General features: G+C 43.1%; 1 protein-coding gene across 6 annotated transcripts in view; it reads right to left on the bottom strand.

Moving 5' to 3' along the window:
- The window catches only part of sox1a (SRY-box transcription factor 1a), an 81877-nt gene that overhangs the window by 6430 nt on the left and 60952 nt on the right, over positions 1-14495 (bottom strand). Inside the window, exons 1-2 of one of the 6 annotated variants that reach the window (XR_014797169.1) lie at positions 9390-9841; positions 1055-1103 (exon numbers count right to left, since the gene is read on the bottom strand). The exons of 1 other annotated variant lie outside the window; for it this stretch is intronic. Coding sequence is in view for 3 of the 5 variants with exons in the window: in XM_084908051.1 (XP_084764177.1) it covers positions 4832-5866 (1035 nt within the window). In the remaining 2 variants the exon portion in view is untranslated. 4 more of the 6 variants (XM_084908053.1, XR_014797166.1, XM_084908052.1 and 1 more) reach the window with 4 other exon arrangements.

Raw genomic sequence — 14495 nt, 5'->3', positions numbered from 1 at the left:
GAGTTTTTTTTCCACAGGCAAGGCTGGAGGAGGCTGAGATTGTGTCTTTTGTAACATTTTGTAACATTCTTTCAAAGTTGGATTCATGAAACTTTTTTCAGATGGCATTGGTGAAGATGTAAAATTAAAAAAAAAAAAAGAATACGAAGAAGAGGTAACAGTGTAGCCCAGATGGGAGGGTCGAATAAGCTTTGAAGATTTTTACTTATTTGCAGTAGTTTCATAAATGTCACTCCATGTTAGACTATTTTTATTAAACGAGAAGGGATAAGTCCAGATTGGTAAAGGGAGACTGCAGACTTGTGACTTTTGTAAAAATCCAGGCTACCATCTTGACTAGGAATCCTTAAACACTTTCATTCAGTGATGGACAGTGAGACCACTCAGTATGCTGCACCCCACCCCCTTAACTTGCATCTTCTACAGACTTATTCTTCCCTTTCTCCTCCTTCCTCCCCCCCAAAATCCCCGCTTCCTGTGGAGTGGCAGGTTTTGTGTGGTCCCCAGCACTGTCCCGTTTTTATCTGTCCTCTGACGGGTTACCCCGGTCCCCCTCGCACCTGCGCCGCTCCCAGGTCCCTACAGGAATGCGCTGGGGCTTGTAATCGCCTTTGTGGGGGCCATTGAGTTGTACGGCTGACTGAAACTTCCCAACCTCACAGCGCGCTGGCCGCTGAATGGGACTCAGCGTGGGGCGGCTCTCCAAACCGCGGACCCTGCCAAATTCCTACAGTGGCGCTCCACAATCACTCCCACACAGGCCCCGATATACCGCCAGGCAGGAGGGACGGGGAGGGGTCGGGATGTGGTGGTGGTGATTGTGTGTGTTGGATAGACACATGGCAAAGTCTACATTTAGCTCCAGACAAGACGGACACTTTCTGCGTCGCCACTCCGGATGCACATGGCTCACCCCCCCCCCCCCCTTTTTTTCGTTATTGTTATTATTATTATTATTATCATCATCATCATTATTGTCACTTTGTGAAGCTGTTACAGTAAAGCAATGATTTGGGGTAACAATAAATGAAGAAGATGTATTTTAATATCTCACCTCTTAAAAAAAAGTTCCAGTGCAGATGCTATTCCAGCAACGGTGAAATCTGGAAAAAAAAAGCAAATAAAAAAAATGCGTTTGGTGGATGTTGTGAACAAAGTTTCAAAATAAAGCAATTTCTCATAACTTTTAGTACATTTGTGCCGCGTTTCGGTGCATTAGGTCTGTGTGCCGGCATATAGCGTGGTAGCTGTGGGTAGATAGAGCAGCACTGCAGGATTAAGAGGCAGCAAGATTGTTAAACATGTCAACGTGTAATTGCACGATAAGGCCCTTCCGAGGAATTCATTGGCCCAGTTGCTTTCTCTATTCCGCGCTAATCTCGCCCGGCACATTCGCTCTGTGCAATCTGTCTCCATAATCTTCTGTGACAGAGCGGGCGACGAGAGCAGGCTGCTTGGTAATTTTTTTTAGGGAAGGGGGGAGACGCAGAGAAAATATGCAGAGGCGTGATAAAGTGACGCTAATTATCCCCATTTAGGACAGGGAGTGCAAGGGATCGGGGCTTTACGAACAACGGAGTGTGCGCTGGAGCTGATGGCCTCCTAGCACGGAATATATCGGTGGCTACAAGATAAGGGTATCGCACGGTGGAGAGATTTATTGGCCAGCCAGCTGTACGTGCGCGCACTCACACAAACACACATAGACTCTTTCTCCCACGCGCGCGCGCGAGCGCACGCAGCAGTAGCAGCAGCAAGCGCCACATAGCCTGTATACTTTGCACCCTACACTTACCCCCTCTTCCACCTCAAGGTGTAATTTATTCGGGTTAAATTTGCCAGAACGCTCCTCTTTTTAGCCTGGCGATGCGCCGTGACGCGCTCCGCCTCTCCGGGCTTTCAGTGTTAATCCGCATCTCTTCACATCAACAGATAAGATAGAAACAGATGCAAAAACACACGAGGAGGCCATCCCCTGCCATACGGTGCGCGCTGTATTGCGGAGATGTCTCCATAGATGCAATTGCTTTCGGGTTTTGGAATTTCAACTAATTTCCAGACGTTGTTCCTCTGATTTCCCCCCCCCCTAAAAGATTAATGCGCAGCCAGACGTTACATGCTTTACTATGAGGCCTAACAGGTTTAATTGACATAGCATGCAAGTCTTCATCAGTGTGAAATAGGCCCTTTAACTATGTATTTGAGATTAATTGATTTTTTTTTATGCCTAAGCAGGCATAAATTCCCCTCATTTGCATGTGTATGACTATTAGGGTATCATATGAGGCCTACAGGCGATAAAAACGGAAAATCTCAAAAACATCTGTGGCCTGTCTTCAGCCTAATATATACATATATTTCTTTTAGATTAATGATAATTATAAAAATGACGCGGGCATCTTATTCAAAATGCAGGTGTTTTTGTCAAAGGTACGAAAACCGGTCCAAAATCAAAACACTACATCTGTGAAATTCTGATGAGTCATCACCAACTCAACAAGCTACTTGTCTGTAGAGCTGTGACGAGTGGAAGTCAAAATTCAGTCCGAGCAACAGTTTGGACACTGTCAGGTTTGTGCGTCTGTTTTTCATCTAAACAGAGATTTTTCTCCTTTAATTACAATCACGGGTCGTTGGTTCACTCTCAAGTTTCAGTGGTTTTTATCGAACATGAAATTATTGTTCGAATCCCAGTTTGTGCCTCACGCACTTTGCCCACACCCCCTTTCACTTTCCTGCTATTTTGCTCGAGAGTAAAAGGAGCAAACAAGTCCCCCACCACCTTGCTGCTTCTCACATTATGGGAGTAAATAATTAGAATAAAAGCCAAGTAACATAGATTGCATTTATTTGTTAGACGAGTGATCAAGCCTCTTTAAGTGCCGGTTCTTTGATTAGCAAGCTGATGAAAATGCAGCTAAAGAAATTAGGATTCTTGTGAATCCCACCCTTTTTTTCTTTTTACCCTCTGTCGCATTCTAGCTTATAACGTAGAAATCAATATACATAATCTAATAATTCACATATATTATCTGACATCACCATAAAAATAAAGCTAATAAGAGAAGTGAATGCAAGATGAACTGATGGTGCAGTTCGGGTGAAAGATTACTGACAACCCAGACTTCGATTTTTATCCCCTTATTTAAAGAAACAAATAATTTTATCTTTAAAATCTTTTTCTTTCTTTAAGACATTTTTAGATAGCTGTTCTTTGCTACCCCTGCCTTATTCTTTTTTTTTATAGTGTGTTCAGAACAGAAGCTGTAAAATTGGAATTTTAAAAAAATGCATCTCAGGAGATCAAACACATGTTAAAAGTGATTAAATAAAAAAAATAGCTTAATATTTTCCTTTAAAAAATGAAATACACAGTGGAGAAGTTGTTCAGTTTTTAAGAGCAGTTTATACTAAAAAAAAATCTGCTTTCATCGGAAAAGAAATGAAATTCTGGCGCAAGTTTCCGGAAAAAAAATTGCAAATAGACACACTGATTAATATAATAGTAGAATAGATAATGAACTAGTTTCATTTAGAAATATATATATTTTTAAAAAAGATTTAAGCTGCTCTTGCTAATAAAGGATTAAAGGATTCACATCTCATAAGGTTTTAAAAGGGGAAAATGACATGTGCTTATTACAAAAATAATCAAATTTCTATTCATAAACGAGAAGGCTTCGTTCATAACACTAACAGGTGGCTGTCATGCTAAATGTTCTTCTTGTGCGTTATGTCATCATAACTTTTCAAAATATTCAAAATCAAGCTTGTCCTTTTATATTTATATTAAAGGAGAACGCGGGCCACAATCTGGGCCTGCATTGAATATTTAAAAAATGTTTTCATAGTATTGGAGCCTGCGTGCTACTGAAATAGAGAAAAGCAAACTTTTTAAAAACAATTTATGGACAGGTTTCTAAACATGAAACTTCAGCTTCTAAAACAGCATCCTGTTAGTGAAATGGTTCCCTCACAGCCCTACAGGCTGTAGCTTTTACGCGTAATTACGCACAAACAATTGGACCATTTAAAAGCTCGAGGGATCTGTCCACCAGCGTCAAAATTTAAATAGAAGATTTTGTTTTTCGTGAAGACTTCTGACGATATTCTTGTTACCTAAAACAAAACAAAACACTTCTGTAAGACCACTGTGAAAAATAATCAATCTAAGACGTTCTCTTAAGAATCAAAGCAACATCTTGTGAAATTTATTCAATTATTCTTCATTGCAATATCAGAGCTTTTCGCTCGCGGAAAAGCACTTAAATTACAACAGCGGTTGCCCGTCATCCTTTCAAATATTAAAATTATTCACAATTTACAAGAATTAGAGTGTTACAATAAAAAGAGATGATTTCCAAGAATTATGACACAGGCTTCTGCAAATGAACACAAATGTTTAAAGAAGCTGATTTTCCCATATCTTTTAAAGCACTTTCTTATGATTATGACACTTATCTCATTTTCAAATAACTTACAATAAACTCCCCCCTCCCCACCCCCGACCCCCAAAAATGATGAGACAATTGAAGCAAATCTCCCCAATGTGAAAACCTGGCGTAACCCTCAACTAAGACTGTGAAATAAAGGACAAAAAAAATAAATAAATGATAGCACAATAACCAATATCTCAGCATCATATTTGTTATATAATTCCACTGGTGGCTATTCCAAAAAAAGCCGAGATGAATATGCTATTTACCCTTCATTTACAATATCATAAACATTCTGTACAAAATGCAGGTAGTTCTCAGGACCGGGGTTATTTTAGAAAAGAGGTAAATATTTGGTTATGGTTCGTTTGCAGTTTTCAATTATTCTATGAGTTCTAAATGTGTGTTAGCGGGACGGTCCCGTTCACTCCAGCCGTGGCGCTCTGGTAATGCTGCGGCAAGGCATGGAGTCTAGTTTGCATTGAGGGGTCCCCCGGCTCTCCGGTAGGTAAATACATGCTTATCATCTCTCTCAAGTCTCCGGGGCAAGGACCCCGTGAGTGTGTGCTGCTGACGGGAGGGCTTACACTCGGCTCCGACTTCACCAGCGACCCTAATGTCCCCATGGCAGCTGAGGAAGAGACGCCGGAGCTCTGGTGCTGCGTGTAGGTGATCCCGCCGTAGCCGGATGGGGAAGCGTTCATGTAGCTCTGAGAGTTCGAGATGGGGCTGTACTGCAGGGCTGTCATGTCATAGCGGTGCATGGGCTGGGGGTTGTGTGAATGATGGTGGTGTGAGTGGTGGTGGTGGTGCGCTCCGCTCCCCGGGTGCTGGCTGTAGGCTAGCTGAGCCTCCTGCATCATCGCTGCGGCCGCCGCGGCAGCAGCCACCTGCCCCGAGTACGCACCGTTCGCCCAGCCGTTCATGTGCGCGTAGCCGGAGCTGGCGGAACCTCCGTGACCCCCGGGGCTCTCCAACCTCTGCCCGACCCCGGATGAACCCATGCCAACCCCTAAACCAACTCCACCGCCACCGCTCGGCCCAGAAAGAAGTCCACCAGCAAGGGAATATTTGTCCTTTTTCAGCAATGTCTTGGTCTTCCGTCTTGGTCGGTACTTGTAATCCGGATGCTCCTTCATGTGCATGGCTCGCAACCGTTTAGCCTCGTCGATGAATGGACGCTTTTCAGCCTCGGACATCAGCTTCCACTCGGCGCCCAGCCGCTTGCTAATTTCAGAGTTGTGCATTTTGGGGTTCTCCTGCGCCATCTTTCTCCGCTGCCCACGGGACCACACCATGAACGCGTTCATAGGTCTCTTCACCCGCTCCTGATTCGCTTTCGACCCGCTATTCGGCCCCGTTTGCCCCGTCGTCGTGTTCGTTTGGGGGCCGGGGGAATGAAGGTCAGTTTCCATCATCATGCTATACATTCACCTGGTTTTTAAACTTCGCCACCAACAGAGAAAAAAAAAGTCACTTTCACAACAGGTCAGGCGCACACAGGTACGGGTGCGCTCGAGATGACTGGGCTACAAAATTAATATTCTACCCCAAATTGAAATAAACACGTGATGAAAATTAATCCGAAAAGGCATATAAAATGTTCTCCAACCAGCAGTTCGCCCTGTTTTCGCCTGGGCTGGTTCACATCCACTGTGATAGAATGCGTATTTGAGCCACTTTTCCTGTCGGAGTTGAGAAGTTGGTTAAAGCGGCGGCCATATGATGAGCACTGACAGCGGTTAAATGAGCCACAAGCGGCCAATGAGGCTCTAGCAGCGGAATGATTTGCATGGCGTTTGGTCAGGTGACTAGAGGACGATAGAGGAAGAACACACCGGAGGAGGAGGAGGAGGAGAATGAGGAGGGAGAAAGGAGGGTCAATCCCACAAATAGCACGAGGCATTTGAAATTTCCAAACACGCTCTCGGAGACTTCATCCACAAAAATAACGAAGATTTGTTAGCACTGATGTAGCGGCCAAACAGTGGGTGCAGTCTGTGATTAGGATGAGTCAAACATCTCAATTTATTTATATTTTAAAAAAAATAGGTTAGACTATGGCTGCTGATTTTTTTTTTAAAAGAAGGAAGAAATCAGACAGCTTATAAATTAGGAAGCATAAAAGTTTAGGTGAAATTCTTTTTTACCTTCAACTTTCTTCCCAGATTTGACATTGAAAAGACACTTCCTCTCCTATTTAACAAGTTATCCTCACATTCGCAACGCGCACTAGAAGCCTGGGCCTCACTATTTTTATGCACAGGATTTGCAATACACTCTGCCCCCAAACTAGTCTCAGACGACTTGATGCAGAACAAGCGCCTCAGATATCAAATTTTAAACCATCTCTCTCTCTCCCTCTCCTGTGCCTCCTCACCCCCACCCCCTCCTCCTTCCAGGTATGTAATTAAGGTTTGAAGTAATAGCAGGTGTCAGATAGAGAAATTAAGCGCATTTATAGCTGAAAACTATTTGAAAGAGATTTGGTTAAAAGAAAACTGTTGGTCTGAGAGACGAAGCCCAAGAGGATGGATAGTCGTATAATGACGTGAAATTGCCGGGGCAAAGAGCCATTATCGCCGTCTGCTGGTGATGGTGAATGAGTCCTGGCCACGCGCCCGCATGCAGCTATAGATGAAAAGAAATACTACACGTAAACTGTCATTTTTAGTGGATATGTTGTGGGTCTGTTAACGCCTCTTATTTAACATCCAGTCAGGTATTCCGTTTGTTAAAAAAAAAAAAATACACGAGAGGGGAAAGCGGTCTGTGTCTTTGAGTCCGCGCATATATAATCCAGATTTCACAGCTGACCTCCCCTGAAAAGCCCAATCAACCTCTAATTGAAAGGGAAAACGAAATACCACTTCCCGCGGCGAGACTAACGATTTAATCATTCTATCGTTCTTTTGCTGTTTTTATTTTAATTGGAGCTTAGCTTGATATGGTTCTCTGTTTAGAACCAGAGGGAGCGAGATCACTCGGACGGATCCGGGCGTCTTTGGTGATAGGGTTAACTTGATGTCACGGTGGTCAATAAACGGTTACAGCGGTCCAGGCAAACGTGGCTTAAGGCCCGAGGGAGATGGCAATGTAATGATGACACCCGGAGAGCTTTGGGGAGGTGAGTGCGAGTGAAGCGATCACACACACGCACGCATAAAAAGAAAATAAGAAACCAATTCTTGTCTTATTATACAGATACAGTGATTTGTCAGTATCTGCTCAATATTAAAAGTCTAATTCATAAAAACATTTAACCTTCTTTTTTCTTTTAATTTAAACATATTTTTAACGAAATAGTGTAAGCACACATATAACACCGCTAATATTAAATCGGCCTATTAATAAATGTATTAAATACATTTTCATGCTTTTCAGATTTCTTAAACCTGCCTGGACCCTGCCCTGACACGACTCTGCTTTAATTCACACCAGTGCTGCAATGCATCAATGCATCTCCAGCAGTTATTTTAAAAAAGTCGACATCCTGATAAAAAGATTAGAATTGTTATCGTTAGCTTTCTTAAATAGCCAGTAGTAAGAGAAAATATGACTTCTACTATTACTGTCACTCTTGTTAGAATCATACTATTATTGTCGTTATTTGTTCTCCGTGCTGAGTGTCTTTAGGTTTGTACGCACAGGATTAGCCTTTACAGTGACATTGGGACCCTGGTGGCCCCTGTTTACTTTCTCTGTCATTCCCCGTCAGTCACTCCTCTTTTAACAAACCTCCTTTCAAACCTCCTCGCTCCTTTTGTGCGCGGCCTTTGTGACGGGTTGTGTGCGCACTGTGATGATGGTGCGCGACTGGGGCCAAGGGTCAAAGCGGTTATCCAACCCTCCCACCCTCCATGGCCACAAGAAAATAAAATATATATATAAATAAGTGAACAATTTTAAATAAATACACCCAGCTTGCGTGCCGACTCCTCGAGCGCAGCGGCCAGCGGGTGCTATTATGCTTTTTATTTTATTTTTTTATTTTACTCTGCGTCCAGGCAAAGGAACCCCTTAATTTAAAAAAACAAAAACAAAAAAAAGAAAAAAAAATCTTTTGACCGATTATATCTGGCTTCCTCCCTTTCATCTTCTTCTTCTTCTTCTTCTTTTTTTTTTTTTTTTTTTTACCCCTTGATGCAGTTAACCTGAGCGGGGACAGCGTTTTTACACGGCTGTGGCTGTGCCCGAGCAGTGCACAAGAGCCGGCGCTCGTGGAACTGGGTGGCGTTAGTTTTAAGGAAGTAAAAGGAGTCCTGAACACCAAGGACACAAAACGTTGAGCTAATTATTTAAACGAGTTTAAGAGACAAAGCATCTGCTCCTTAGCCTTAAATTACACATTCTAAATCTAAAGATGTGACGGTCAGCCCCCCGCCCCCGCCCTCCCCACAACCTACGGAAAAGTAGAAACACCAAGACAAACATAGAGTCCTGCGTGAAAACAGGCTGCCACTGGATAGTCTAATGCGTCCCCTCGTATTTTACACCATCAAACAGTTATTCTTGTTTACGGCGAAACAAATGTAGGCGCCGGCGATAACCTCATCCGATCATCTTCCCTCAGAAAAATCTAACTAAGCTGATTGAAGAGCAACTTGTAGGATCATGAAGCCACAGTGTGAGCTTTGCGCAGCCCCTTGTGGAGCTCACTTGTTCTAAAATAAAACGACAGCCTGCAGCTGGAAACACATATTATCTGCACTGCACTGAACACAGACGCTCCGAAATAAAGGCTGTCAACAAGACATTTATTTCAGCAAGCGGAAACGCCGAATTCAGAAAGCGTTCAAATTCGCTTCACTCTGTTATTATTATAATAATTTTGAGAATTAATTCCACCACGCGTTAAAAAGGCGATTTTACGCACAACAGACAGTTTAACTACAGATTAGATGTATATAAAAATGACTTTCTTGCGTAAGGAATTGTAATATGCAAACTTACGCATGTCCCCCTCGTTCCCTCTACTCCAGACAAAGTGGGAAGAATTCTCCCTCCATGCTCCTAAAGCCGTCCTAAACCCCTCCAAAGCTTCATGTAAAACCGCTACTCCCACTACAATCTGGCCGCTCGAGTGCCAAGGCCATCCGTGCCCGGTGCCCAAACCCACCACTCAACACACACTGAGGGGCAGAGACAAGAAGAAATGACATTTATTATACACTCTAAAAAAGACAATTCCAAGTTATTGTTTCTCTCTGCAAAAAGGGGGCTTGCTTCTAACATAATGAAGCGTCTTTTGTGTGGCACAGAACAATACAAAACAAGTATTCTAATAAATAGCCACTTTTTTGTGTGTGTGATGGTGGGGGGAGAGGAGTGTGTGTGTGTGTGTGGAGGGGGGGTGCTCTCCAGGATGAATGGGCTGGAGCGGCGGGGTTCTGAAAGGCAGCTGTGCGCCATTCGGAGAGGAGGGGCGAGGACTTGGCGAGGAGCCCCCGCACCCCCTTCGCCTCCTCCTGGATACTGACTCCCATTACTGATCCTGGAACAGAAAAGGACGCAAAGGTGGTGGGGGGGGAGGGGGGGGGGGTCGGTATTGACTTTGGAGGCTGTTTTTACTCAGGACATACACTGTTTCCTACAATATGATCTTGGAGTCATCAAATATTGCCTCATGCTGTGATGTCCACAGAATCCAATTAGATGTAACCTGCACAGCTTGTAAGCATGTGGTTTTGACAGCTTCTAGGTGGGGAAGGATTTAGCCTACACACACTCACTCACTCACACACACACACACACACGCGCGCGCGCGTGCATATAACATACAAAAAACATGCAACAGCCACACAGCTGGGCTGATTAAAGCTTTCCTATCTACACACAGGTTTACCGTTTTGAGATGCAGCATGTGTTTCACACACATGGTTCGGTCTCCTCCTCTGAACTCACCGTTGATTGCTTCACAGATTAATTTCTTCCCCGGCCTAACCCTCACATGTCCCATTTGTTTTGCAAACACAGGACCAGAGCCCATTTGAGCAGCTCCTTCATTGTTAATGGATTCAGCAGTGCTTCTGCTGCTGCTCCTCCTGTTGCTGCTCCTCTCTCCCTCCAATGCCTGTTGCAGCATCCCTGCTCCAGGGCTGCCAGAACTCACAGACTCCCTGACTTGTAGCTGACGGGTGTCTTTGCTGCAGGCATCCATCTGCCTACTGGGGGAACCAAGGTGGAAAAACTCCTAATAAAAGTAATTTCATGCTTTTTCATTCTTTGCCAATAAAAATGCTCTAGGAATGCTTTCTTACAAACGTTCATTATTGTTTAGTAACCTAATCAGTTTAGAAGGGCACACAGCACTTATGTTATTATCCCTCAAAATATTTTTCTTTTAAATTTGTTTTAAAGTGAAAATACATTTCATAGATGCCTAAACATAGATACATAGATGCCAAGATTTCTTCCTGGTGTGCAACGTCAAGATAACCCTCAAGGTGTGAGATAACCCACTGGCTTATTGCGTTAAACCACTGGTGGTTAACCAACATTTCCTTTTTTCTAAATCTACTTTCTTCCCAGGACAAAGAGAAGCCACATTGCAGATTAAAACAACTTCTCCACGCTGTCAGGTTTTACCGATTCGCCGGTGAATATTTTGCGAGACGTGTTGCATCAAATAAGCACTACAAATAAACCACATAAGTGGGAGATTGACACAGAGTGGCAAGCTAAGTAAAAGTGGCTGGGTGAGAGAGGGGGTGGGGTGGGGTGCAGGGTGAGGTTGGGTGAGACAGCCCGAGAGGGAGATAAGATCAAGTTCAGACCTAAAAGCGTTGAGGGAAAAAAGTGAGCCAATTGGCTAAAAGCAGAGGTCTTAGTTCAGTTCATTCTGTCTATCTCGAATCGCAATCATATGGCACTTAAAAATATGAAGACCTCAGTCAGCGATTTAATGTGATTTATCATCTGTTGCATGGGTGGAGAGGCGGTGTTTAGAATAGTTAACCTGGTTTATATGTAGGATTTCAAAATGTATTTCAGTAAATAGCTTAATGTCTTTATTGAGTCTCAAGCAGGATGGTAACCCCAAACTGCCAAAGTGAAAGTGTGTATTTTTTCTTTTTTCCCCCCTGTTTTTTTTTGACAAAGAGAACATAACATGTCATTCAAATCTGGGGCACTCTTGTCTACAAGCAATTTGTTCTTTTGTTGCTCCATGTGCTCTATTTTCATCTTCTTCTCTTGTTAGAACCGTGAGAGAAGAGCATATAAGGGTTTGATGGAGTGGTGAGTCAGAGACAGGATGACATAAAGAGAGAGAAAAGTGAGAAAAAGAGTGAGTAAAAAGAGAGAGAGAGGAGAAGAGAGGGGAGAGAGAAAGAGCAAGCGAGAGAGAGAGACCAAGAAGGCCAATGTCAATCCCACAGCAAACAGCAGCGGATAATCACGGGCTTTAGGAAAACACTGTGTCCATAATGCTATTACCCAGGATTACCTACTCCAGCAGAGAAGGCGAGACTCTCTTCACAATGTGCCACAGACCTTTCAGATAATCATCTTATCACAGATGACAAACCCAGAAGAAACATCCCATTATTCAAGAAAGAGGGGGGGAATCTACAGCATGTTTGGATGAAGACATATTGTAAGCCTAAATTATTCGAGTGAAAAAATATCAGATTTTGAAATTAGTACGCCAGCCACTTCCTCACTTCCTCTCTTTCATTCTCTCACTGTCTCTTTCTCCCAGGGTGCTTTCTCCTTTTCCCGCAGGGCAATTAGAGACAAGATTTTATGCATTGTTCAGCTTATCAATTAGCCATAACACCTTCCCCTCTGATTGGTCTGTAATGAACATAATGGTTTTAACAGTCAGGAGTTGCAACTCTTAGAGGTGCTGTGCTAATGGTGTCGCCACGGCGATGGAGTCACAGTAACAGCTTTGCGGAAAAGCAGAAGGAGGAGGAGGGGGTAAGTCAGCTCTCCCTAACACATCTCTAATTAGAGCTCACAGTCAGTCATTACTGATGTAATAGGGTATAACACTAATGGCTATCAGGCAAGCCTCCACAAACAACAGAGGGGGGCTCTTGTAAGGTGAGAGGAGCAGAAAATTTACGGAGGAGGGGGGAAAAAATGGGAGATTATGGTGAGGAGACAGGTGAAATGGAAAGTTGGGGTGTGGAGTGGTTGGGTGTGGGGGTGTGGGTCAAGGAGTGATTCAGGGAGAGTGTGCCTTGCAGCAGAGAAGGTTTTTAAGTACAGTAGTCAGACAAGGTCAGGGCCCATTAATGGAAAATCTTTCTTTGATGATAGTGAAATCTGTCACGCTAGACTTTGGGCAATATATAGAGACTGACAAGACTGAAAATTGTGAAAATTAAGGAGACATGAGGCTGGTTCAGGGAATGTAGATGACTGAGAGCGAGCCGGCGTGGCTGTGAGGGAGGACGGCGGTGAAGGCAGACTCCTAGTTAACCACTTTGGCACTTAGACCTTGTTAGCACTGATGTACTCCGCAGTCCCATTCAGCCATTGATGCATGTTTTTACACTTTTCAGCACAAATTGCTCTGGCTGTAGCAAAACAGAGTGACAGAGGTAAAGATAAGGAAGATGGTTGACAGGAAACCAATGTTGGGAGAAATGAAAAGTGAGAGATGTGAAAAGAAAGCCGCAAGTGCTGCTCACTGCATCTATCCAAAGAGAGAAACCAAAGTATGAGTAACTTTTTTTTAAAAAAAAAAGATCTTTACACTAATGTGTAGTTTATTTCAATATTTGTATACAGTGCTATCTATATGATGCACCACACAGGATGATACACATAGTTTTCAGTATTATCCTGAACTAATGACACACATTTTCTGTTTTCAAGCTTGGTAACTTTCTTGGTAATCATGAAAATAGGCCACGCTAACTGGAATAAAGGTTTTCTTCTGTGCTTGCTTCACCCAGGATCAAAAGTTGCAAAGACCAGCCTCTGTAGGTTAACACTGATATTCGACCACTTTATTTGCACACACTGGTGTTAATTGGCATTTGAGGTCATCACTGATAGTGTAAATGGTGGTGAAAATTGGTGGATTAGTCTTTGCATCGGTACAACTGGTAAGACAGAGGCAAGACATTTCTGTTCTTGTAATCCACCCATTAGTTCGCTGACTGTCTGTGACCTGAATGCCTCCAAAACATTTTTGGTTATTGTAAAACTGTGTGTGAAACAAGCTTCAGGGTTTACAAGTTTACGGTCAAAGTCCCAAACTTCAAGTCTTCTTTAACACAACATGGCATTCATTTTTGTAACCGTAATGGTGTGGCTGATGAGTTTTTACCTTATGGGTGTCCACAGCATTCTCAACCAGGTTCCAGCCCGAATTCAAGTTTACGAAAAATACCCAAACAAGCACTAAAGCTAGATGAGCAATTGCCTAAATGCCAACTACAGGCTTCAAAACAGGTGCGCACAAACCAGTAGATCTACGTTACAGTGACTAGTCCCACCTTTTACACAGTTTATCTCTATTATTTCTTATCTGCTGGTAGGTCACTGGAAAGGACTTAAGCAAACCCTTGGAATGCTTCCTCTCTGCTCCCTCCTTCACACTCACAAATCCCATGATGTCTTCTAATCCATCTGAGCCATTGGTAACCAGTTTTGTAGATGTAAAACATCACTGACAATGTATTGTGTCATTTTCTTGTTTTTTTTCACTGCTAATTAGCTGTTTTACAAGGTTTGAAGCTTGAAGATTGTTTGTAGATTTGTGCTCCAAATCTACACATAATCTCAGCCTTGCTGAAGGTGGTTTAGCACTTACTTGCTAAAGTAAGAAAGACTGTCTGGTTGGTACAATACTCCCCGCTGGCAGCAGCCTCCCCCAGCAGGACAATACATCATGAAAACTGTTCAGTAACAGTACAAAAAAATCACAAATATCCAAATGAGCCTGATCTACAGAGCTGTATGCTGACAACATATTTTCCTCTTTAACCAAGAGGATGCAGTATCCATAATTTCCCAAAAGATTTTCGGATTTTGATCAATCAGATCACAGGCCAGATTTCCACTTTGCCTCAGTCCATCTTATTTGCTTGGGCCCAGAGA

This window comes from Perissodus microlepis, chromosome 16, assembly GCF_051167445.1.
Source record: "Perissodus microlepis isolate ML-2025 ecotype Zambia chromosome 16, ASM5116744v1, whole genome shotgun sequence".
NCBI classification, from domain to species: domain Eukaryota; kingdom Metazoa; phylum Chordata; class Actinopteri; order Cichliformes; family Cichlidae; genus Perissodus; species Perissodus microlepis.
This window is presented reverse-complemented; position numbering and strand designations above follow the sequence as displayed.